Source organism: Pectinophora gossypiella, chromosome 4 (assembly GCF_024362695.1).
Source record: "Pectinophora gossypiella chromosome 4, ilPecGoss1.1, whole genome shotgun sequence".
NCBI classification, from domain to species: Eukaryota; Metazoa; Arthropoda; class Insecta; order Lepidoptera; family Gelechiidae; genus Pectinophora; species Pectinophora gossypiella.
In genome coordinates this window covers 1,316,497-1,341,152 of record NC_065407.1, presented here as the reverse complement: position 1 = coordinate 1,341,152, position 24,656 = coordinate 1,316,497, and the positions used below count along the sequence as shown (strand labels likewise).

General features: G+C 41.9%; 1 protein-coding gene across 1 annotated transcript in view; it reads left to right on the top strand.

The window, feature by feature from the left end:
• LOC126366404 (cytoplasmic dynein 2 heavy chain 1) overlaps positions 1-24,656 on the top strand; it is a 34,579-nt gene that overhangs the window by 8,884 nt on the left and 1,039 nt on the right. The window contains exons 13-50 of the mRNA XM_050009513.1: positions 471-645; positions 1,089-1,241; positions 1,769-1,941; positions 2,585-2,687; positions 3,069-3,200; positions 3,497-3,651; positions 4,030-4,153; positions 4,324-4,437; positions 4,914-5,127; positions 6,301-6,389; positions 6,996-7,133; positions 7,730-7,868; positions 9,680-9,845; positions 10,140-10,338; positions 10,725-10,939; positions 11,487-11,583; positions 11,736-11,872; positions 12,126-12,335; positions 12,844-13,057; positions 13,401-13,501; positions 13,984-14,140; positions 14,396-14,550; positions 14,917-15,131; positions 15,477-15,586; positions 15,694-15,984; positions 16,327-16,476; positions 16,576-16,695; positions 16,882-17,074; positions 17,471-17,604; positions 18,111-18,251; positions 18,777-18,875; positions 19,519-19,663; positions 19,806-20,053; positions 20,463-20,586; positions 21,208-21,335; positions 22,504-22,623; positions 22,856-22,991; positions 23,709-23,828. Coding sequence (XP_049865470.1) covers positions 471-645; positions 1,089-1,241; positions 1,769-1,941; positions 2,585-2,687; positions 3,069-3,200; positions 3,497-3,651; positions 4,030-4,153; positions 4,324-4,437; positions 4,914-5,127; positions 6,301-6,389; positions 6,996-7,133; positions 7,730-7,868; positions 9,680-9,845; positions 10,140-10,338; positions 10,725-10,939; positions 11,487-11,583; positions 11,736-11,872; positions 12,126-12,335; positions 12,844-13,057; positions 13,401-13,501; positions 13,984-14,140; positions 14,396-14,550; positions 14,917-15,131; positions 15,477-15,586; positions 15,694-15,984; positions 16,327-16,476; positions 16,576-16,695; positions 16,882-17,074; positions 17,471-17,604; positions 18,111-18,251; positions 18,777-18,875; positions 19,519-19,663; positions 19,806-20,053; positions 20,463-20,586; positions 21,208-21,335; positions 22,504-22,623; positions 22,856-22,991; positions 23,709-23,828 — 5,834 coding nt within the window. The remainder of the gene's footprint in view (positions 1-470; positions 646-1,088; positions 1,242-1,768; positions 1,942-2,584; positions 2,688-3,068; positions 3,201-3,496; positions 3,652-4,029; positions 4,154-4,323; positions 4,438-4,913; positions 5,128-6,300; positions 6,390-6,995; positions 7,134-7,729; positions 7,869-9,679; positions 9,846-10,139; positions 10,339-10,724; positions 10,940-11,486; positions 11,584-11,735; positions 11,873-12,125; positions 12,336-12,843; positions 13,058-13,400; positions 13,502-13,983; positions 14,141-14,395; positions 14,551-14,916; positions 15,132-15,476; positions 15,587-15,693; positions 15,985-16,326; positions 16,477-16,575; positions 16,696-16,881; positions 17,075-17,470; positions 17,605-18,110; positions 18,252-18,776; positions 18,876-19,518; positions 19,664-19,805; positions 20,054-20,462; positions 20,587-21,207; positions 21,336-22,503; positions 22,624-22,855; positions 22,992-23,708; positions 23,829-24,656) is intronic.

The following is a 24,656-nucleotide window of genomic DNA, read 5'->3' as shown; positions in this document are numbered from 1 at the left end:
ATGGATAGAGATCGGGCCTTAAACCACCACGCGGGCCCAGTGCGAATTGGTGGTTATTAACGACTGCTAATGCAGCCGGCACCAACGGCTTAACGTGCCTTTCGAAGCACGGAGGAGCTCGAGATGAAAACTTTTTTTTGTGGTCACCCATCCAATGACCGGCCTTTGCCAAAGTTGCTTAACTTCAACAATCGCAGACCGAGATGGTTTATCGCTGCGCCACCGAGCTCCTCAACCTGACTTGCACCCATAAGTTATTAATTTATCTTAAGTGCAGTTTTCAACACAGTTGCCTCGACCATTATAAACGGCGATACGGCTCACCACCTATCACGTTGGTCTATGTACCTGTTACTACCAGACTACCACAATTGGGATATTGTCGTGTGCTTATGTTATGTTAAAACTTGATCTGAATATTTGTATACCGACATTTGCACAAATAACAACTTGTAAATTGTATATTTTAGTGACGATAGCACAAGCGCCCCAGAAGTGTTAGACAACTGGTGTCAGCAGGCCGAGTATGAGAATGAGACAGCAAGGATGGCGCTGCCTCTGCTGCACAGGGTGATCAAGAGCTGCATGCAGTGGCTCGCCGCTCACAGATCTGACGTCATGTTGAAACTTTACAACGTTTCTGTGGTCAGTTGATATGTGTTGCTGGTGTAAAGTCAAACTTGCACAAGGAAAAAAATAAGTAAAATTTTCTGAAAGTCGAACATGCAGGTGATAAAGAATAATATATTATTATGTTTAGAACGCTAAATCTCCGCTCCGCACCAATTCGTATCGGGCTCCGACCTCACACCCTCGGGATCTTACTTTACTCTTAAATGTCCGTAAATCGTTAAGGAGTAAGTTGGACGCGGACTGGCCGTCTCGCTCACACTTACACTTTAAATGGTACACGTTAGGATTAGGATTTTTGTATGAAGTGTCCAGGGTGTGCTGTAGCGCTTTAAAGTGATACGTTGTATGTAACGTATCACTTTAAAGCTAAATAAGTCAATTTGTATTATATTTTTAATCATTTTTATGCACTTCTTTGGTCATGTAACGGAAAAATAATTGAACACTGTTTTCAGGTGAAACAAATTCTGACCCAGTTTGAGTACATAGCTCAAAATGTGGGAATGAACGTAATTCACACGACTCCTGAAGAGCTAATTTATTTAGCGCTACAACGCAGCGTCATCGGATTGCTTAAAGAGAATGCCGTGGATGGTTTTCAACAAGAGGTATGTCTTAATAAAGGCATTGTGGTTACTTTACAGATTAATTTTTCACATTATTATCAAGTTGATAGCGTTCGGAATATGGTAGTTTATCTTTTAACGATAATTGTCCAATATTTTTTTTAAGATCATTTTTAATATTTTATTTTTTCAAAATAAGAATGCGACTTTTTTAACTGTGCATTACAAGACCTGAAACACGAGCGGCCATGTTTGAGCTCCATGTGACGTCACATTTCACAAAATAAATAAAAGATATCTGCCAGGTTTCAAGTTACACTGTTTGACAGTTTCTTAGTTTGTTGAAATGTGACGTCACTGGGCAAAATGTCACGTGACCAACCGCTTTCGCGCGAAATTTGGAATAATGAAGAAAAGCAAGTTTTTCTATTATATAAAGCTTTTTTTGAGAAAATAAAATATTTTAAGCGGCATAAAATAAGCGTTTCTAATTTTTAAACTGTCAAGTACCCAATTGGAAATATAGTCGTGAGCTGATGTTGATACATATTATGTTAAATTGTTCCCAGTTGTCAGACATGCTAGGCCCGCCGCCGACACCTCCCCTCACCGCAGGCGAGTGGGTGTCCGAGTCTCTGTTCGTGTCGTCGCGTCTCGCCGCGTGCGAGCCCGTGATACGCGCGTGCGTTTATTCCAACGACGCACATCTCCTCATTGTCGGCCCTGACGCATGTGCCAAGAAGTAAGTTGCATTGCGTCACCTTATAGAAAAATCAAATTCTGACGTGACTTTCTTCAATGAATCCTCGGTTTTGTGCAATTAATTTCAATCCTGTTAAAAATTAAAAATTCAAAGGCCCCTGACATGGCTCATGTAATGACTACTTACTTACGTCAGTAAGTAGTAACCGGGACTTAACGTGCCTTCCGAAACACGGATCATCTTACTTTTGGACAATCGGGTGATCAGCCTGTAATGTCCTAACCAAACTAGGGACCACAAAGTAATTTTTGTGATATGTCCCCATTGGGAATCGAACCCAGGACAGTTCTACAGCGAGTACGTGTTTATATTAACTTGCGCTGTAATTTATGTATCATTCTAAAGCTGAATGACTAAGGGATTGTTGCAGGGGCGAGACTTTTTAAACGTTCGATATGTATTCCAGATTTTGGCGAGAAACTCTCGATATTACTGGCATTATACATTTATTTTATTCTTATTCTTATTCTTCATATATCCTCATTGACTTTATTGAATTGGGTTCTCTTTTGTAATAGGATTCTGGCCTAGCTTTAAATGTACAAACTTATTCTAAAGTTGAACACTTCTTTTAGACAAATTATTTAATCGTAGGTAATAAGCAAGGACTCTCTTTTTTCAGCCTTTTAGCCGAATATGTGTTGAAAGAATCAGACTCGTCAGTTATCATATTAGACTGTACGCCTGTTTTGGAGCCAGCCGATATTATTGTTGTGTTAAAAAGGGTAAGCATTGACCACTTTCATATCAACTGATTCTTCTTGACCTTACAACTCATACACGTCGACTTGGTACCTCGCCTTGATGATGTAATAGGCACAAACACATTGATTTGTGATTGATTATGTTCATTTTAGAACAGAACGAACATCTTAGGTCCTTTGACCTCTGTTTACATTGAAAAGGATATGAGCATGACTTCATTTATGAGAATTTTTTCTAGTTGAGCCATGGTTGTGAAAGGATTAGCCGCCTAAATTCTGCGTCTAGGTGTAACCGACGCGTTTTTGGAATTTTGAGACTCTGGGTGGCTCCTTTCACCAACGTAACGAATATGTCTTGTACCCTAACGTAAAGTTGAGTTGTATAAAACCATGACTTTTCAGAACAACGTGGTCCGCTCAGCAGGGCACAGTGGACGTCCCAACAATGTGCGAGTGACGATTTTAGCTCGTGAGTTGCATCGCGCGCAAGTCGACGCTTGGGGCTCTAGTGCTGTACATTCTTTCCTTCTGCAAGTAAGTGGCTGTTGTGACCAATGATACTTCTTATTTTTCTCAGCTAGAGTCGCTTTTTGCCGGGGTGTGTTTTAGAATTTGTTGAAAATTATGCCTCACTGTTTAAGGTTTTCTGATCATGTTCATCATATTCGTCATATAACTTCATATCAAAATTAGTTGCAAGTTGCTTTCTTATCACCTACGACTGATATTGAATGATCTGTGCCTGTGGCAGATTCGGGATCCCCATTAGGAGTGTACTCAGAATTCTTCAAAGAAAGCAATATATTGAAGCGATTCTTTGGGTTTGCCAGTTGATCCAAGAAGGCGGTTTCTGGGTGCGTGGGACCGAGGAAGAAGGCGGTATGCAGTGGTGCAGCACGGCGCGAGTGAGGCTTGTAGCCACCAGCGGAACTCTGGCCACGTTTCCTCCGCGCCTCACCGCTGCACTGCAGCTAGTCTCACTACAGTAACTACTACTATACTACTACTACACCTTACTACACACCACACCACAACCACAACCAACCTCAAACACAAACGCAAACTAATGCTTCAACCCGGCGACAATAATATTAGGTAAATTTTAGATCATTATAATCAACAATTCGAGCGATTCTCTACCTAATTTCAGTGAAACTATGGATGCAATTTCTTAAAACAATTATTTTGAATAAAACGTTATGATAATAGTTTAAAATTTTGTAGGTATCCATAAACACATTGTTAATTTAAGCTATTGGTTCCTGTCAATCGCGGCTTCGCAGGATTTTTCAGCGCAATATTAAACAAATAAGCGCCCAAATACCCGATCGCTGATTATAATTAACATTGTTAACTTTCACAGAGAACCAGACGAAGAAGAATTACTGGAACTGGCTCGATACTACTTAAGACAGAGTGTGGACAAATGTATTCAAGAAAAAGACATATCCAGTCTTGCAGCGTCAGTTTTATCTATGTTTAAAGAGGTACTTAACAAAATGTTAGCTATAATAACACAATTATGTACTTCTTTACGTCTATAACCGGTATAAATTAACTAGATACCTCGGATAAAAGGAGTTGCATAATATTGAGGGTTTATTCAAATTCACAAGAGTTACACAAATGTTTTAAAAGTATTTTATATTGTTCAAAGGTTACGGAAACATTCCACTCTCGACCTCATTATAAATGGAACGCATCGCACTTGCGGAAGTGGTGTGAAAATGTAAAATGGTACTCCCCGACGAATATTGGTGAACTTGTTATGGTAAGATACCAGGGGGGATAAAAAAGCCCACATCGAAGCAATTCATCTAAAAAATCAATATTGCAATTTGACATTTGCGCATAATATTGTTTTTCAACTGAATTGCTTTGATGTGGCCTTTTTAACCCTCAAGAACTTTGATACAATAGTTTATACAACGATACATTTTTAGTATTAAGGTCTCCACACATACTTAGGTAACGTCGAGGTTTCTCTGTTACAATATAACTACTACTATTTTTTTGTAGTATGGGAAGGGACCCTATACATATATAATTACTCTTATTTCGCCAATGAGTAACTAAATGTCGTTAACATATAGAAATAAGCGTCAACTAGTAACGGTGTCTGTCTTGTCGGTGTAGCATTCTCTATGCTACTTTTTTAGCGAAAAATAGGGCAGTGGTTTCCCTCTTGCCTTCCGATTATGTGTGTTATGTATATCTAATTAACGTGTGGCGTTTCGTGTCTCCTAGGCAATCACAGCTGAAGCGAACATGATATTCAAGGACAGACTGGTAACAGACAACGAGAAGACGTCCTTCTATTCAATAAGCAGAAGCCACTTGAAAGGAAACAACAACGACGGAATGTACTTCACTCCAAAAGTGCGAGGTGACGGAGTCTACTTCGAAGCAATCGACTACAGGGACTGGTATCAGATCACACAGAAGTTGATTAACCAGTGCTGTGAGTTTGATGTATTTATTCAAATCTTTTTATTCAACCATAGGCCCCGATTCCTGCAGACACCGCCTAATTTTATTTTAAGTTATATCCGTCATTTTCATATCCGTCGAAAAGGAAAGGGACGGATGATTCACAGCTCTTAATTTTAGGAAGAATGAGTAAATGAATGAATAACCCGGGCGAATCAAAAGGTACCTCGCTGGTATGCAATCCGTTTGACGTGCTGTCTACTTAACTGTGACGGGTTATTGACGGATGTAAAATTTTTAGACGGTTGGTTTAGATTTGTGCTTAAAATTGACGTGTGTTCCATTAATTTTATGCTTGTCGATTACCCGTCCCTTTCCTTTTCGGCGGATAAGAAAATGACAGATATAACTTAAAATAAAATTAGATGGTATTTACAGGAATTAGCAACATATTGTTGTGAAATTGTGAGGATGACCCACCTCATGTAACCTGGTCACATTTTTCTCTCAAAGGACAATGCTCAAAATGTCTGGACGAAAAACTCAAAATCTATTTTCGCGGATCACGAAACTACCTATGCCAATCGATGAGTTGTAACGAGTTATTAAATTAGTCTTCTTCTATTGTGTGGGTTGTAAGGTGGATTACCAACCCCATCAGGTTATTATTGGTATCAGGGTTACTATTGATCTGCCAAAGGCCCCTGACATGGCTCATATAACGACTACTAACTTACATCAGTAGTAAGACAATCAGGTGATCAGCCTGTATTGTCCTATAACCAAACTAGGGATCACAAAGTGATTTCCGTGATGTGTCCCCACCGGGATTTGAACCGGGGACCTCCGGATCGTGAGCCCAACGCTCAAACCACTGGACCACAGAGACCGTTTATTAAATCATTGAAAGTAACACTGATTGAATCCATGGGGTTTAGAAGTTAAATAACAACATACAAAATATAACTACTCGAAATGTATGGATGATATACCCAAATTGTATTTCTATACAAATTCCATAGAGACGTAAAACGCTTATTGGCATTGCCTTGGAATTGGTTGGTTCGTCATCATCATCAGCCGTACGACGCCCACTGCTGGGCATAGGCCTCCCCCAAAATCTCACTCTCTGGTCACATTGTTCGTATTTGAACCAAATCCAAGCTAAACATCTCCGGTTTTCATTGTCTTCTTGATTTTTCAGTGACAGAGCACGAGTACATCATATTTGGGGAAACGGGCGCAGAGGTGTGTTCTGAATTGGCTGTGTTATGCCCAGCTGTAGCACGAGCGGTAAGTGTCGTTCCATCTCATAAATAAACAGCCTGTATACGTTCCACTGCTGGACAGAGGCCTCCCCTCAACCAACCGGAGAGGGGGTATGGAGCACGCTCCACTACGCTGATCCACTGCGGCAACGAGTACGACGTGTGATTACGTTTATTGATGATATCACTACACCAGTAATTCCATAGAAAAAAATAGTTATGACATATCTCATTTGACTAAGTTGTTATGAAGGCTATTGGGGATGTCCTTAAAAAAGCCTACTCTCAAGAATTTGGAGGAAGCAAGAGAAGAACTTCAGGATCAAAGATAGAGTTGCATTGTCTCTGTTTATCCCGGCGAGAAGTAGGCGCGTTATGTTATGTAGTGTTAGATGGAAAAGGATCGATCGATCTAATATCGACCCACTGTGCTCATGAACGTCACAACACCGGCTTGCGTGCTTTGACAGATCTAATTCTTACCGCGCATTTGAGACGATTGTGAAATGTTATCTTATTGAAATATAATCAATAATTATAATGAACTGGTCGTTCTGTTTAATAGTATGTGTATGTGTGGTATTTCCTCTTATATCGCTAGATGTTTTTTTTAATTCCTGTACATTTCTAGGCAAACGGTGGAATAGTAGTATGTGTGGGGAGCGCCGGATTGGGAAGACGCGCGGCATCTCTCATAGTATCAGCCGCATTATCTTCATCCTTATACTTCGTCAACCACCCGCACCAGTATAACATACAATTCAAAAATGTAAGCATATCATCTATGTTTCTACGCACAATTTTTCTATACACAGGCTAAATCTTCTGAAAATTCAACCTTGTTACAATGTGTGGCAAACTTTTACCATTTTGATATCCCAAACAGCCTATATTGCCTGGGCACAGGTATTTCTTCAAACAACCCGAGTGGTTATGGAGCCATGGAGCAAACTGCTCCTTTGCGGGTTGGGCTGGTAGTCAAACTATTGAATAAAGAATTAATATTTGAATATATATGCTGATAGATTCAAATATTTTCACTAATACAGTTGTCACGAAGGCTGTTATACGGGTCACCTGTCACAACAAAAAGCTCGGTGCAGTGTGGGTATTTCGTTCATCTTGCGACGGTCTTACAGTCATGAGCAATGTCATGTACCCACTTTAGAATGAGACTTACGGTTTAATTTGTCAAAAAGTTAATGTCAAACCATGAAAAGTTGAAACCATGTTCAAAATGTATACATATTAGTATTCGTGACTGTACCTCTGATTAGCCTAAGTGGGAATATTCTTAATCTGATTTTTGTTATAATAAAGAAAATGCAACATCTAATATCAAATTTGTAATCTAATCTATAAAAGGCTCTGGCGACATCAGCCGAAGCTACTCGAACGTTGTTGGTGATTAGCGAATCAGCGGTGAATAATGCGATTTTAGCAGCAATAGAGTCGCACACGCACGCCGCTCCTACAGACCAACTCACATCGCAGATGTTGGAAAGTAAGTGCTAAATAATAAAATAAAATTATAGCTTTAATATTGAATCCATGCAACATGCTGCTCGAGTTTGGATGCAATAATAATAACAAAAACCCCAACCCAATAGCACAGTTCCCTTTGTTATCATAATATGCAATAGTCCTACACGAACCGGGGATTGTCTTTTGGTGCACTCCCATATAGTGCATACAGGGATAATGGCCCCGATTCCTGCAGACACCGCCTAAGGGTATAGCGAGGTAAGGAAGACGAAATGGCCCCCACGGCCCATGACGGAATTATCATTTGTACTGGTATTGGCACTCTAAAAGAATACGAAATGTAAGGTCGTTGACCCCTGACCTTGACCTGTCTTTGAGATATTCGAGAAAATTCGTACGCGCGCCCAGTTTTTTCAATTTTTTTTTTCCGAAAAACTATAAAAGCTAGAAGGATGGAACCAATTGCGTATAATTAGGGATACTTTGAAAAATATTCTGTATTTTTTTCAGAGTTCTGGTGAAATGACAACTGCGCAAAATAATTAAACAAAATATGAATATATTTTTTTAGTACTGTTCTATTATGTCTACCGCGCCAAAAAAAATATATAATACTCTTTGATTTATATACTTACACCACACAAAAACTGATCAAAATCAAAGAGGCGCTTCTTGAGTAATTATGAATTTACTTAGTGTGCGTACGGCTGGTAGGAACTAATTAAAGAGGTCGTTTTTAGATTAATTATTATAATTACATGTTAAACATAATTTTAATCATCATCATCACTATTTTCATTTATTACAACATTGATTGCATCATTTGAAAATATTTTCGACAGAATTTCAGCAGGACGTAAAATGCGAGATAGATATCTCGCATGAGCTAAATAATATAATTATTACACTTGCGACATATGAAAATCGACTTGCGAAAATCGTATTCTTAAGCATTGCATTAAGCTATGCATTAAGCTTAAACTATAGTCCGGCAATCTCGTGCGCGACCCTCCTGCGGGGCGACAGACGGTGGCGGGGACGGGGTAGCTAAGATGTCAGCGGGTAGCAGGTGGTGTAGCGGGGAAGGGAAACGCGTGCATCTGCGCGTCAAGTACGGCAGTCTCGGCCGCGCAGCCGAAGCGGCAACACGTGCTTGATAATCTGTACTACTTTGAGGGCGACGCACACGAGATTAATATCTGAGGATGAGTAAGGCTATCTCAAGACAACTTAAGGAGGTTGTACATAAATAATTAATGAGCAAAACACGGAGAAATCAAAGAGAAGTGACGAAGAATATCAAACGGAGAGTGAAAATGAAAGCGATATGGAAATTGATTTATAATAAAACAATCTATTAATATTTTAGTTTTCCTAATAATTGGTCCTCAAGCATAATAATAAAAATAAAATAAAATAGTTCTATCTTTTTATTCACTCCTACATATATTACGTCACAAGTAAGTACAACTTATTGCAAGATTTATCCTGGCACACTTCTCTACGTGTGCAGCCGTGTTCTAGAATGTCAAAAGGATGACGCGCTACCCCGTCCCCGCCACCGTCTGTCGCCCCGTAGGAGGGTCGCGCACGAGATTGCCGGACTATAGACACCGACATAATTTCGATGGTGTTCAGTTTACGTGACACAACTTTTTTAAATGAATTATGACGTATGTATTATTATAACAAGAAATTGTATAGGTAGGTACGCCCGCGGCCCCTTTTCGGATCGGATGACAGTTCGTATCGGGGCTACACTCACACGCCATCTCATTTCTTATTACTCCTAAAATAAATCCCTTTTAAAAATAAACCACATTTTTTCAGACATAAAGCAAAATCTTGGCATAATCATTTGCCTAGACAAAGAACAAGAGAATCTTCCAGAACTTTTGGACAAGTATCCGCTTTTATATAACGAAAGCCACTTGGTGTGGCTGGAGCGCTGGTCAGCAGAGACGTTGCGGCAGATGCCACAACTGGTCATACAGAGGTACCCCGTTCGTATGCACTCTGCGTGATTTATATGCACCCCACACCTCGAATCAGGTAGAGTATCTGCACATTGTCTAAATATTAGCGCGTAACGATAAAACATTTATTAGGTTATGTAGATATAATCGAGCAATACATTGTACTGCTCGAGGCGATTTTGTGACGTTTTGAAAATATAATACAAAATGCACCGCACAAGGTTTGTTCGACGTTTTGGTTTTTCCTCGATCACAGCGACACTATTTCGAACTACTCAAATAATACTACCATTATAGATTGATTCTCATTATAGATTGATCAAAGAGAACATAACAGAAGCCTCAAACGAACAGCACGAAGCTATACCAGTGGAAGGTTTCGTGAGCGTGTACAACAGTCTGGATGCAGAGTGGATGCGAGCCCCGTGTAGATATGTCAACTTTATCAAGAGCTACTACCACATCGTGAGCAGGAAGAAAGCTGCGCTCGTGCAGAGGCAGAATATGCTTTTGGTAAGAGATTGTCAAGAAATCAATTGAAGAGAAGGCGAATGTCGTGTCTTTTAAAGAACTTTAAGAATTGGCTTTAAATAGAGTGTCTTAGGTCTTCTTCTATCGTGTGAGTTGTGAGATGGATTATCAATTTCAGCAACCCTCGTGTTGGGGTTATTATTGAGCCACCAAAGGCCTCTGACATGGCTCATGTAGCGACTACGTACGTATTTACATTGGTAAATAATATGGTAAATGGGACCAACGTTAAGACATTAAGTATTTATTAGTGATGCCACTAAGGTGCATCTTTATCCATCTGATTATTAAGTATTTGATTTGATCACTGTGGCTCTGTCTATGGCGGGGTCTGTTATTGTTTTATATTATTGTATCTGTATCCCAAGGCTGGAGTGGAAGCATTACGTCGAGCCCGCAGCGAAGTAGCAACCCTCCAAGCAGAGGCAGCGAAGCAAGAAGCAGCGTTGTCTGATAAGCAGGCGAAGGCCAACCAAGCGCTCGACCAGATCGGAGCCACGGTGCGCGCCACCACCGACAGGAAGGAAGAAATGCATGCGCTTAAAAAGAACATTGAGGTCGAGAACGACAAGCTGCAGATACGGTATTATATTCCTCTATTTCCATCGTGTAGATTGTGAGCTCCATTACCTATCGATTCCAACAAATCTAGTGATCATTATTGACCCGCCAAAGGCTGAAATAGCTTTATATTATAAGAATGATTTTATTTTCTATTGACTTTGACCCCAAGTGTTTTCAAAATTATGCACTATCGTAATAAATATTCCAATATGTGCGATGTGCTTATAAACCTGTCACCATGCGGTTCATCATGTCCATCTTGGAATGACTATGGCCTCTTCAAAGCAAAAGTTATTAGGCACTTTCTAAGTCCCATCTTCGGCCACATTGAGATTGTGGTCAATTCCTTAACTATCAGCAATTCAATGATATTGATGACTTTTTGTTTTGTATATCTCGTGATACCTATGTTTTATGCCTACATACCGACCAATCTTTACCAAAACGTTTACTGAGATACATAAATGAACAAGCCTTCGAAGACGAAGGTTCTTCTTTTATACGTATAATACATCTTAGCTGGAACATGTTATAGAGAGGTATGAAAAGTATCTTTGTATTTCCAGGAAAAAAGAGATCGAGGCTGAATTGGCATCAGTAGAACCTGTCATAGCCGCCGCCCGCGCCGCTGTCGGGGACATAAAGGCGGAGTCCCTTAGCGAGGTTAGTGTATATACAGTTATATTAGTTTTCAGGGGTAATTTGGCTCTGATGCGAGACATGTCGACCTAGCTCCTAATTCCTGGGTATCTGAGCCTTTATGCACCCCTGCTGGCGGTTAATTTCCTTTAAAAAATTATGTTTTAATGTTATAGGTACGATCATTAAGAGCTCCACCCGACGTGGTGCGCGATGTTCTAGAAGGTGTACTGCGTCTTATGGGCATCGCAGATACATCCTGGCATTCCATGAAGAACTTCTTATCGAAACGTGGGGTTAAAGAAGATATCAGGTACCTACATCGTATTTGTAATTTCTTAAATTATTTTCAGAAGTAAAAGTTTTACAGATATGCTGCAAAACAATTCACAAACATAGTTTCGTGAGAAAGCGCTGTATTTTTATTTAGTTTGGTTTGCTTTGATATTTGCTACAAGGGCTGCAAAAGACCAAGAGTAGGGAGAGTCTGCGCGTCTACATCTCAGAGGGGGATAACAGGATAAAAAGAAGAGAGGAAGATTGGTTTTCATGTGTGATACTTGCAGATGCCTGGACGCCAGCAACATCAGCCCCGAGGCCGTGCAGTCCGTCCAGAAGCTGCTGCAGCGGCGCGGGCCGTCGTTCGAGCAGGCGGCGGCGCGGCGCGCCAGCGCGGCGTGCGCGCCGCTGGCGGCCTGGGTGCGCGCCAACCTGGCCTACGCGCAGGCGCTGGCGCGCGTGCAGCCGCTGCAGCTGCAGCAGCGCCAGCTGCACAAGTAACTGCGTTACACATTCTCTCTCGAAACAGGAGCTCCACTAACAAGAGCCAACCTCTTAAATTTTGAACGAAAGAACAGGGAGGTTTGCCCCAGAACAAAGCCATACTGAAATGTCATTCATATATGAATGAGTAAGTGCGCAATGCGTACAAATCTCAAAGAGCTTTTTTAGATAAATTGCTTTGTTCTCGCCTTTTTAAGAGCTAGGCTCTTGTTGGTGGAGCTCTATCCAGATTTGACGATCCTTAGCAAGTTTCTTGATGATTCAAATTTGCGCTTCGGTTTTCAATTTTCATTATCCACGCTCTCAGAACAGAAAATAATATCTGTGTCCACACTTATTAATAATTCTTACATTTTTTAAAATACATAAGATCACAACTATATTCCCAACATCTCAAAAGCACGGTTCACGGAGCTGTCTGTTAGACCATTTGTAATTATCCAGCCAACTGCGTCTGCGTGTGTGAAACAGAGATGTATACTTTTAATGTAATTTTGCCAGAAACTTAAAAGAAGCGGAGTCTCAACTAGCAGCACTGTCCAGTGGCTTGGCTACTGTGGACGAGCGGGTGGCATCTTTGAAGGAACAGCTGGGACAACACACTCGAGATGCCGCGACCATAGAACTCAGTCTGAACAACGCTAAGCAAACTATACAAGCAGCACGTTCCTTGCTCGATCAACTGGCGCACGAGTACGGCGCTTGGGAGAATGACGTAAGCATCTTACTATATCTTTTCATTATGCAATACTCATTTGCGAAAAGTTTTCTCACTCGAAGTTCGAAGAGAACTTTTGTATCACAAAGTGAAAATATTTTATTGAGTATCTGTAAGTATTTATTTGACAGGAATATGCCGCTGGGAATTAATACTAGTTGAACGATTCTATGGTTGAGTATGAAAACATTTTCAAGGTTAATGCAAAAGACTTATGACTGAAAATTCTCAAAAGTATTTTAAATCCTTTCGTATTAATCTACGACATGTTTTTCAATATTGTAAATAATTAAATGCAACAAAGTGGACTTTATGTCGATATATTTTGTTTTCCTTTTAGCTCGAGACAATATCTAAAGAAATATCGGAACTCACTCTAAGATCATTGCTGGCTGCTGCCTACATAGTTTACCTGCCAGACGTAACGGAACCACAAGCCAGGTATACCATCTTTAACCATCCATCCACCATTTTCTTAAAAAAACGCTTGTCACACGCCACGGCAGACAAGACAGATAACGTCCTAAAGCCTAGACAACCTCAAGCTTAACTTGCGAGTTTTTATCTCTCGGTCAACCAAGCGTCGCCAGGTCTCTTTGGGCCACCCCTTTTGCGTTCAACCTTCAAGCTTATGTCTTAAATTTTGTACCAACTGTCTCTCCCCGTTTGTCCAGTCAAGGAGGACGTTCACGTCATCCGAGGCAAATCTATAATGGGTACTTACGTCAAAAAGAAACTTAAACGTACAAGAAAATATCGCTTTTGTTTGACATAATGACCAATTGATGATTGATAATATTTTGACTGATTGATGATATTATGATGTTTCGGCTGACATCTTGTTGTTGAAACGGCCAAATTCGCCCAAAAATTCACTGTTTGTGTATAACATCCTCAGTTTAACTCACGTTGCGTCGTTTCAGAGAGTATGTCAACAAATGGGCCTCGTTGATTGGCTTTGACGATGCCTCGTTCTCAGTGATAAACTTCCTCTCGAGCACCGAGAAACAATTGAAGTGGGACGCTGACGGATTGCCATCAGATAAATCTGCCATCAAAAACGCTATACTCCTTGATCAGGTATTCAAAATATATCTAGTTTTAAAAATTAAAACGCATTACATTTGTTAATGCAACTTAAGTTTGTGCATCGAAAGTTCGTATAGAAGACCCAAATGTGCTAACGTTATTCTTTATCTAAGCAACCTTTTTTATTACTAAAGCCTCTTTATTGCAACTATGAAAAATGTACTATTAAAGCCACAATCCTTGTCTATCATCGTTTCATTAATTTGTTCATATTATTATAGTCTTCATTGAATTTATTCATAATAGATCCTGGAACCGCAGAAGTGTGGATTTACTCCGCTCATAATAGACCCGGATGGCGACGCTATAACTTGGCTAAAGAATACCCTGGCTGACACGCAGTGCGATTTTGTCTCGCAGCACAGCGAAAAACTACAAACAGCTGTACAGTATGCTGTCAGGTTAGTATGAATACATAAGGCTGGTCGCACTTTAGACGCGTTTTCGTACGAATTAAATACTGGTTTTTTACCTGACGCAGCAAAAAGGAGGGTTATGTATTTGACCGCTATGTAAGTGTATATGTACGTCTGTCCCCACCTAACTTCTAAATCACCTATCAAAATTGAACAAATCCGTTTCTCCGAAATTCTTCCGAATTTTTAAGAGATATTCGTGGTCGCTAATCTGTCCTAAGAGGTAGCTTACTATGGCATATACCCTCCGCCAACTCCTAAAATACTATTCATACTTTTTAGAGCGCGATTTTTCCGCAGTCGGGTTTTAGTTTTTGAACTTATATTTTTATTAACATTCAACGGTTGCAGGCTAGGCCGCGTGCTGGTGATAACGGAAGTAGACGCCGTTCACGACAGCTGGTCGCCGCTGCTGTGTGGGTTGCCGACAACGGCCGGCGCCCCGCCGCTGGCCGCCCGGCTGCTGCTCTACTGCAGAGACTCCACGCTGCCACTGCGCTTGTCGCCGACGCACGCTGCCAGACTCTCGCTCTTACACTTCACTGCCAGGCTAGACGGCCTTACTGGTAAGAGTAGAAAGACGTCATACATAATATGAACTCATGCTAGAGATCTCTATGTCACAAGTAATCCAATTTTATTCTAAGACCTCATTTATTTTATTAGGGAAGATAAGAGCATTATTTACAAAATAGTCTTATAATAACAAATAAAGGCCAATTACAAGTTACTACAAATAATTGTAAACAATATGAGAACTACTAAAATAAAAAATGAAATATAACACACATACAACTAAAAACAAAAGATAACTATGAGCTATAAACATTTTCTTGCTATAAAATTCAGAGCATAATTTGTGGCATTTATATCATTGAATAATGACTCACTGGTTGAATTTATTATTTTAGATCAATTGGTACATTACGCACTTCAGCAACAGAACCCTGAAGTAAACGAGAAATCTAAAGAGATCAAGTTGAAGAAAGCTACTTTACAAAAGCAGCAACATGAATTACAGGTAACAATTACTGTTTACTGGAATCTTGTACCGTTTTAAACATGGTCAAACGCGGACCTGACCTATGCCTTCGAAGAAAATGTATATTTGTAAATAATGTTTATCAGGAAAACCTCTTGAAAGATTTGTCGACCAACGGCGATATCCTTCACGACGCGAATCTTCTTGCATCCTTGCACAAGACAAGAGCAACTAGTGCAGTGATATCTGAAGCACTTGAAGCCGCTAAGGGCATAGAACGCGAGACTCGCGCGGCTTGTGAAGCGTACGCGCCAAGCGCCGCCCGCGCAGCGGTGCTAGCGCTGGCTGTCAAGAGCTTAGCAGCCCACCGACCGCTTGTTGCACTACCTGTCGACACTATACTTGATATGTTCATAGATGCAGTTCGAAGAGAAGGGGTGAGTCATGACGTATTTACATTGAAGAATTAACCTTTTTATCAATTAGAAAAGTTTGATGATTGGAACGAAGAGCAACTTCTTGCGATATGTATGACAATCTCTTTAGAAACTATCTGAAACAATTCAGATCTTAGGTAGGTAGATCTTTGTAGAACATTGTGCTATTTTATTACATTTTACGTAGTATTAATTTAGTTTTTTTTAATGTGACTTATTGTAGATTTGCCGCAGAAGGCATTAACTACTTGGCCGGACAAATGGGGAGCGCTGAGAGCTCTCACCCGGTACAAAATTTATTTATTAATTGAGCGAAACTAACACATTCGTATCATATTTCAGGATCCCAAGAATATTAATAACGAGAAGATAGTGAAGTACATAACTCGAAGGATTACAGAGAGAGTTCTACTGGGTCTGCACAAGAAAGATAAATACATTGTCGTGTTGCACCTTCTAAAACAAGTATACGATGATCTCGTTCCTGAAAAGGTATGTGGTGATCTCAGTTTACTGCTCAGAAAGACAAGGGAGGAACACTTTGCGATGTCATAAGATAAATATTTATCCATTTTTGTTTCGAATTTTCAGCTTTGGCAGATATTTATTGGAAATTATGAGGTTAATGAAGATCAGGGAACTATTCATGAGATCAAGAAGAATCACGCCTGGATACCAGAAAATTGTTTGAATAAATTGGCTCAGTTAAAGGTGGGTTTTGTTTCAATTGAAAAACTGATATACGCATCGAAGTGGCTATGGAGCATATTCCACCACACTGCTCCACTGCGAGCTGAATAGCTTATCATGCCTTCCGAAGCAGGGAATCATCTCGCTCTTAGGCCAGGTCAGGTGATTAGAATTAATCGATTTCTAATTTTATGTCCTATTCGACAGGCTGCGAGCGAGGACCTGTATACCAAGTTATCTCTAAGCAACGAGGAGTTGTGGTCAGAATTCCTCCGTTCTGGAGACCTCAATCTGCTGTATAAGTTGAAGTTGCACTTATTCGAACACGTGGTGACGGTGGCTGTTCTACGACCCGACAGCTTATACCGAGCTATCGTAGCATTCGTCGATCAAGTGTTGGGTAACTATATAATAATAATAAAATAATAAAAAAGTTTATTCAGGTAAAATCGGTATATACACCGTTACATTAGAACTGTACTTAACTGTACTGGACTTAAAGAATTGCAGCACGATATCTGGCACGGTATAGGTGTCTGGTTGATATTTTGCTTACATTCTTTGACCTACTTCATAACTCTGTCAGAATTATTATTGAGCTGCCAATTGCCCTTGACACGGATCATGTAACAACTGCGTTTTGCTTAAGTAAACTGTGGTCAATACAAGCATCTGGAACAGTGTATCGACACAAAGTAGAGATTGATTGTTATAGGCCGTTTTGTTATGGTTTCTAGCTGTTTCCATCTCGATAGTAATTACGAGTGTGAGTGTATGTGGTGTGTCCGGGCCGCAGGCGCCGGCGTGGTGTCCGCGGGCTCGGCCGTGCAGCGCGCGGCCCGCTGCGGCGCGGCGCGGGCGCGGCCCGTGCTGCTGCTGGGCGCGCACGCGCCCGACGTGCTCGCTGCGCACGCACGCACGCTGCTGCAGGTATATCGCCACACTGGTATACGATATTAGAACGAAAATAAAAAAATGGTAGGATACAAAAGTCGATGTCGGACTGTTGAACGGGAGTGTTTTGCAATCCTAACTGAGCATATACAGGCTGTTAATGACATCGTAACGAAAACTTGAGTTGATATCAAGTGGAATTTTCCATTGTAAAAGTTTAGAATTGAAAATAATTTAAAAAATATAAAAAAACATGAATTTTGCGACGGAAAATCCGACTTGATATTAACTCAGAATCATGGTCTGAATCATCCCCCTTAGTATTCGTTACCATGTCACTAACACCCGGTATTTACGAGGACCCTATGAAGGGTGTTAGTGACACTGTCACCGAATACTGAGGAAGATTCAGCTGTCAAGTGGAATTTTCCTTCGCTTAAATTCATATATTTTTTTGTGTTTACTTACTTTGGCGATGCGATTATAGGTTCCACTTATTCTATTTTGCAAACGAAATAATATTTTTGTATGAATGTGTGCAGGTGGGCATCGAAGAAGGCCCGGCCGCGTGGCAAGCGGGCGTGGAGGCTGCGCGCGGCGGCGGCTGGCTCGCCATCGTGGTGGGGGCTTCGCCCTTCTCGCACTCGCTGCAGACCTTCCTCACTGACTTCCTACAGACGCCGGTAAGCTATATCATTCCACTCCATACAAAAATCTCGTTCTTACACGGACACTTCACAGATGAAGTTTCGTACTCGTGTAACTATATGTGTGGCCTTGTGTATCGTACGTTTTAATTATGCAAGCTGTAACAAATATCGGGGGTGGGTGTTAGGTAGCTCAGATCAGCGCAGGGCAGAGAGTGTCCCTTCTATACGTAGTTATTGTTTATTCTACGGTTGTACCATCATTCATTATAATCAAAAACGTAACAACAACAATAAATAACTTATAGACAACCTGCCTCATATTTTTTCCGGCGGGTAAGTTCATGATCTCTCCAACTTTTATCTCAAGGTCCGCTTACATATCCTGAAGTTTGTAAGGCTATTGAGATGCCTCGATTTTTACTTGATTCCAACAAGGTGATCCATGATTCATAGATGAAAAATGTGACAACTTCTTATCTATTTTTCGTTTCGCACTTGAATCATTTGCAATGATACAAAGTGAGAGAATAGCCGTTATATTCATAATTTCTATTTCAGGCTCAGGAGTTTAGTGAGGAATTTCGCCTGTGGATTGTATCAGAGGACAGGGAAATACCACCACTTATCTCTAACGCGTGTATCAATGTCATTATTGAGGTAAGGAAACATTATTTTGGTTAATATCATATCCATCTTAGGACTTCGTATCAACAGTGGCTGCAAGTTGTCTTTGATTACTTGTGGCTCTGCCCACCCCATTTGGGATTACGGGCGTGAGTTTATGTATGTATGTAATATCCGCGAATATCAAAATTGCAAACGCGTTTGCCAAAGAACTTCTAGATCGAGTCAGAAACGCCTTGCTCCGCCTTAAACTCTGCATAGTTCACGGACATTAACACCGTTACACTGAAGTGTGCCTGAACATGTCTGCCGCATGCATCCTGAATGATGGGCGAAGATCATCACGGACTGGGTGCAACAAGTTGAATACTGGACTCGTGGTAAACTCCGGAAAAGACGGCGTGATGATCTTGACGGACGGGACCACGACGTTGATGGACCGAGATACGGACCACGCCTTTACCTAACAGGGGGATCTCCTCTTCTTCTTATCGTGTGGGTTGTGAAGTGGAATACCAACCTCATCAACCCTGGTGTCAGGGTTATTATTGAGCCGCCGAAGGCCCCTGACATGGCTCATGTAACGGCTACATACTTACATCAGTAAGTGGGATTAAGTACGCTAAACAGTTATGTTCGTTTCGAAATGGTAAAATGTACGTAAAAACATTGGCAGGCTCCGGAAGGCGTGAAACACAACGTAATGAGCACATTGGCAGCGTGGGGACAGTACGAGGCCGAACCGAGGATGGTGCGTCTGCACGTGTGCCTTGCGCTCTTCCACGCCATCGTACAGGAGCGACGGGCTTACATACCACAAGGTAACACCCTGGACCTGTTTCACTACCAGCCGCATGTTATTGTGGGTTATGTTATGTCGTCACGAAAATAAATCAAGAGCAACATCACAAAAACTTTTTTGAAGCTTTATATTTACTTCATATGTGTATAATACACTGGCAGGTTGGACCCGCTGGTACTCGTGGGAGTGGGGCGAAGTCTCAGCATGCACTCGTGTGATCCGCACCACCACTGACCTGGCGACGGTGGCGGCCCTCAGCCAGCTGCTATACGGTGCCCGGGTCAGCTCGGAGCCAGACCGCTTCTTGCTGCGAGAATTGCTGGCGGACTGTATAGCCGACCACACGCTGGGACACGCTTGGAAACCGCGTGGACTTGACTTGCAACTTCCTTTTGTCAGACAATTGCAGGTGAGATAGTGTTTTGAGGAGGAGTCTTGGAGTGGCCTTAGGGGCTTTCGCGTTATCGCAATTGATATACAGCAACACCCTACACCGCCACGACTTGGTCTTTCGGCCCTCGATTGTAACAAGTAACCTAACCTTCTTTGCTCGTTAAATGCCATATAGCCTTCGTAAGTTATATCAACAGCATCGAGGTTTGCTTCGCTCGCACCAGATAACGTGTTCGTCACAAAGCAGGTCGACTTGAAAAATGTAGATCTGGCTATTCGTCGGCTGCTGTCTTTGCCTGCCAGGGCTTTTTGGATTTTCATCCTCTCTTGGCAGAAATAGGTCGCAGGTCATGAAAATTCTAATATGCGTTATGGGGATTTTTTGCGCAAAGGACCTAGACGTAACATCCACTTTATAACAACAGAGTTACACATCAGCGTTGGACGCGATGCCCGATATAGACTCGGCGCAGCTGCTGGGGCTACCGGCCAACTGTCGCGTCGCCTGGGAGAAGAATGCCACTGAAGACATCATCTTTGGCTTGCGAGGTAACTAACTTCTGTACTATGAAATGTCTTTATTATGAGGAGCCCGTAGCCCTGTTGTACTTGTTGATACCGATCAACAAAGATAAAGGTAAGTAATGTTGGACACAGTCGGTTATTAGACGGGTGCCGTTCAGTAGCTTTCATTTCGGACTCCTATCGACTAAACACAAGTCGGAGGCCTTCGAGCGAATGGATTGACAGCTAGGCTAGCCCAAACGCCTTCGACCAGCAATGGAATAGCGTGGTCTACCACGAATATAGCCCATTCTTCGGTTATTTAATAGTAGTGGGACCCTTTTTGCATCATAAAGGACATACCATTATAGGGACACGGCTCACCGCCTATCGCATTGGTCGGTAAAGGGTGAGTACTCAGTTCATCTTGCGATTGATGTACGTCTGGCTAGTTGAATCGGGAATATAACTATTATAGTGGTGGGTGAGCTTAATTTGATTTGATTTTACTCCAATATTTTCATTATCTACGAGAACTGGACCATTTTTTGGTCGTAAAAAGCTGTCAAGTCTACATGTAACACCCTTTTACGATCCAAAAAATGGTCCAGTTAAGACACACCATTTTCAATTTGAGCACGACCACTGCATTATGTCCGTTTTCAGAACTGAATTCCACTGTGTCCGTCAATCAAAAGGGCGACAACACGGCGGCGATAAAGACCTTACTAGCGCTCTGGAAGAAGCTTATGTCTGGCTGTCCACTGATTAAAAGCGATTACAATGTGGAAAAGGTATGTTTTATATGTCATCCTTTGTATGTAGTTTAGTTGTAGGTTTTTACAGCCAATATTTGCCAAAAACCCTTGGCCCTTGGTCTTGGTTCCATACAAGACCATTAACCCGGCCCCAGGGGGGACAGAGTCATCTTCTCTGCCCTCCACTGGGGCAATTCCTGTTCGGCGCGTCCTTGCCGCGGGGGTGGGCGCCTCTTACTTCAGTAGGCCGGAGTAAGATGGTGGCTGAGTTCGAATAGGGACCCAGACCTACGGGGTATAACGTAGAACCCTTGCCCAGGGATACGGGTGAAGACCTCAACGGCTGCAGAGGCGGAGATGGGAGCCATCGGTACGGCAATGCAGGACGGAAGGGGCATGTCACAGGGACTGTAACCTGGAACCTGACAGAGGGCAGCAGTAACTGTCAGTACTATTCAGAGGCAGAGGACAGGAGTCCTAGTATGGCTTTGTAATAGACTACTCTGGGCGCCATCCCACTCGCGTCAGACAGAGTACTGCGGGGCGGAAGGCAAGAGGGAAACCACTGCCCTATTTTTCCCTAAAAAAGTAGCATGGAGAGTATTTTACAGAAATGCTGCACCGACAAGAGCGTGGCTCTTAAATTGATGATGATGATTTGCCAAAAAGCGGTCCGGATCTAGACTGATTTCTGATCACCATCTCCCTAACGTTGTTCGCTACAGGATTCGCTTACTGAAGATTTGACAGGTTCAGTTTTTCACAGAAGCGACCATAAATAAACACTAACCGCGTTACCAATATAAACTGAACAAGCTCCCCGATACATGTTCCCTGTATCTAAGGTATTAGTTACTCCATGGTTCAATCGCAAAGCAATAGAATTGATTCGATTTTTGTCCACCACTGTATTTATTCAAGATAAACAATCCTTAAAAAGCTCCGGGCCAGTATCAGATACAATTTTGCTAGAATCATAGAAAAAAAACATCAACTTTCATTAGAAGCGAGTCTCATCAGGATGTTTGAATTGAACCGAACACCGCCTCCTACGAAAAATTTTCTCGAATCTAACAGCGCCTCCTATGAAACGGTAATTTTTGATAGTTGTTATAAAAGGAGAATGTATATCAGTGCCATAAGATTTTTAACAGCTAAATGTAATGTAGACGAGTGTAAAGTACATTGGAGCTGTTCCCGGCAGGCGGCGCGCGGCTGGTGGGGCTGCGTGTGCGACAACGAGGCGCGGGACGCGGCGCGGGCGGCGCAGGCGCTGCACGCCGCGCTGCAGCGGGCAAGGCTCGGGGGGCTGCGGCTGCACAAGGTACGCAAGCCACGTGATAGCGTGCGCTCATGTGCGAACACACGAATCCCAATCTTCCAAATAAACTACGGGGATTAGACAAGTTGCAAAACGTTTCGATCACGAATCGAGTGTAACCCGTCCGAATTAAATGAATACTTAGGTGTACGAGTACCTGTGAGGCGCCTCGATTCATGCGAGTTGCACCGTCAACTTTTAAGTGTGTAATATTCAAATCTCTATTCTACATCAGGTACCAGAGGAGTGGCAGCTGTTGTGGCCGGGCCCGGACGCGCCGGACGCGTACATCAAGGAGTTCTGTTACCGCGCACGCGCCGCCGTGGCTCGGCTCGCAGCGCACGGTGACGACGACGATTACATGCCCACAGGTAGGTCGACATGACTACTACACCTCACTGTAATACGACCTCCTTCCCCATTTCTCCACACGACACCACGCACCGCGTTCTTTTGTTGTTGTGAGCTCTGAATGGTCTAATGCTAAAGAGAGAGACTCGGGAAACTATTTATTCTGGCAGCTGTCAAAATGGCCGTTCTATATCTTTTGACTACAAAACGTAATTTCCGGAAATTGCCAAGATGATTTTGCTTACAAAAGTGAATAGGCTAGTTTCCAACTAGTCACATCGGTTACTTTTCACTAAAGGTCAAAAACGAAATTACTATGGAATTTGTATGAAAAAACAACCTGTAACGTCATAGAAAAACGTGATAAAATGTCGCACTTTTTGTTACATTTTTCAATAATCAAATTCATAAATAAGTTATAGAAAAAAGAAAAGTTTTTTGTCACCTTTAGATCTTTATAGTAATAAGAATTTTATAATTTATCTTTGATCCAGGGAAACTACTTAGTTATTAGTTTATGTTATTAGTTTATGAAACGCAATCGGGTGAATGCGTAAAGCTGAGGATAGGTCTTTGTGGCGCGCCTTGAGAGAGGCCTGTGTCTAGCAGTGGTCTGCAGTGGGCTGATGATGAAAACGCAAGACTTGTGAGCGAGAGGGTCGGCATCTTATTACACATTCATAATAGAAGCTGACCACTATATCTCAATTGTAAATTGATTTGTATAATGTGTCCAGAGCTGGACCTGCGCTCGCTGCTGCGGCCGGAGCGCGCCGTGTGGGCGCTGCGCGTGCGCACGGCGCAGCGCCGCGCCTGCGCGGTGGGCGACCTCACGCTCAGCGTCAAGTGGGGGGCAGGTACGGGAAATTGCTTATTTATTTTTTACCTCCAATTATTCAACAGAACTAGTGGTTAGAGCGTTAGGCTCACGATCTGGAGGTCCGGGTTCGATTCCCGATGGGGACATTGTCAAAATCACTTTGTGAGACTGTCCTTTGTTTGGTAAGGACTTTTCAGGCTTGAATCACCTGATTGTCCGAAAAAGTAAGATGATTCCGTGCTTCGGAGGGCACGTTAAGCCGTTGGTCCCGGCTATTAGCCGTAAAAACACCTCCACCAACCCGCAGTGGAGCAGCGTGGTGGAGTATGCTCCATACCCCCTCCGGTTGATTGAGGGGAGGCCTGTGCCCAGCAGTGGGACGTATATAGGCAGTTAATGTATTCAACAGAACGACTAGCTCAGTACAATTAGTGATTATATATAAACATAACATAACATTTTACAATCGTCACAATGCGCGGTAAGAATTAGATCTGTCAAAGTACGTAAGGTAGTGTTGTGACTTTCATTAACATGGTGATCAGTCGATATTAGGTCGATCGATTCTTTTTTATCTAACACAATCCATTTAATTCCATACACTATTCAAAATATTGTATTGTCTTAGTCGCAAAAAGTCCTTTTGGTTTACAAAAGCATTAGGCTAAGTCCTGCAAAAGGAACTTATTATGAAAGGGCCCTTTTGCGACCAAAGGACTTTTGAGGAAGGAACATTCTGCTATTTTAATAGTGGTATAAATACCTAATAAATTATGGCAGTTTACGTAAAATCACGATTAAATAATTTGATTATCATTATCAAATGATTATTTTGCTAATATGACAATAATATAAAAACAGCTTT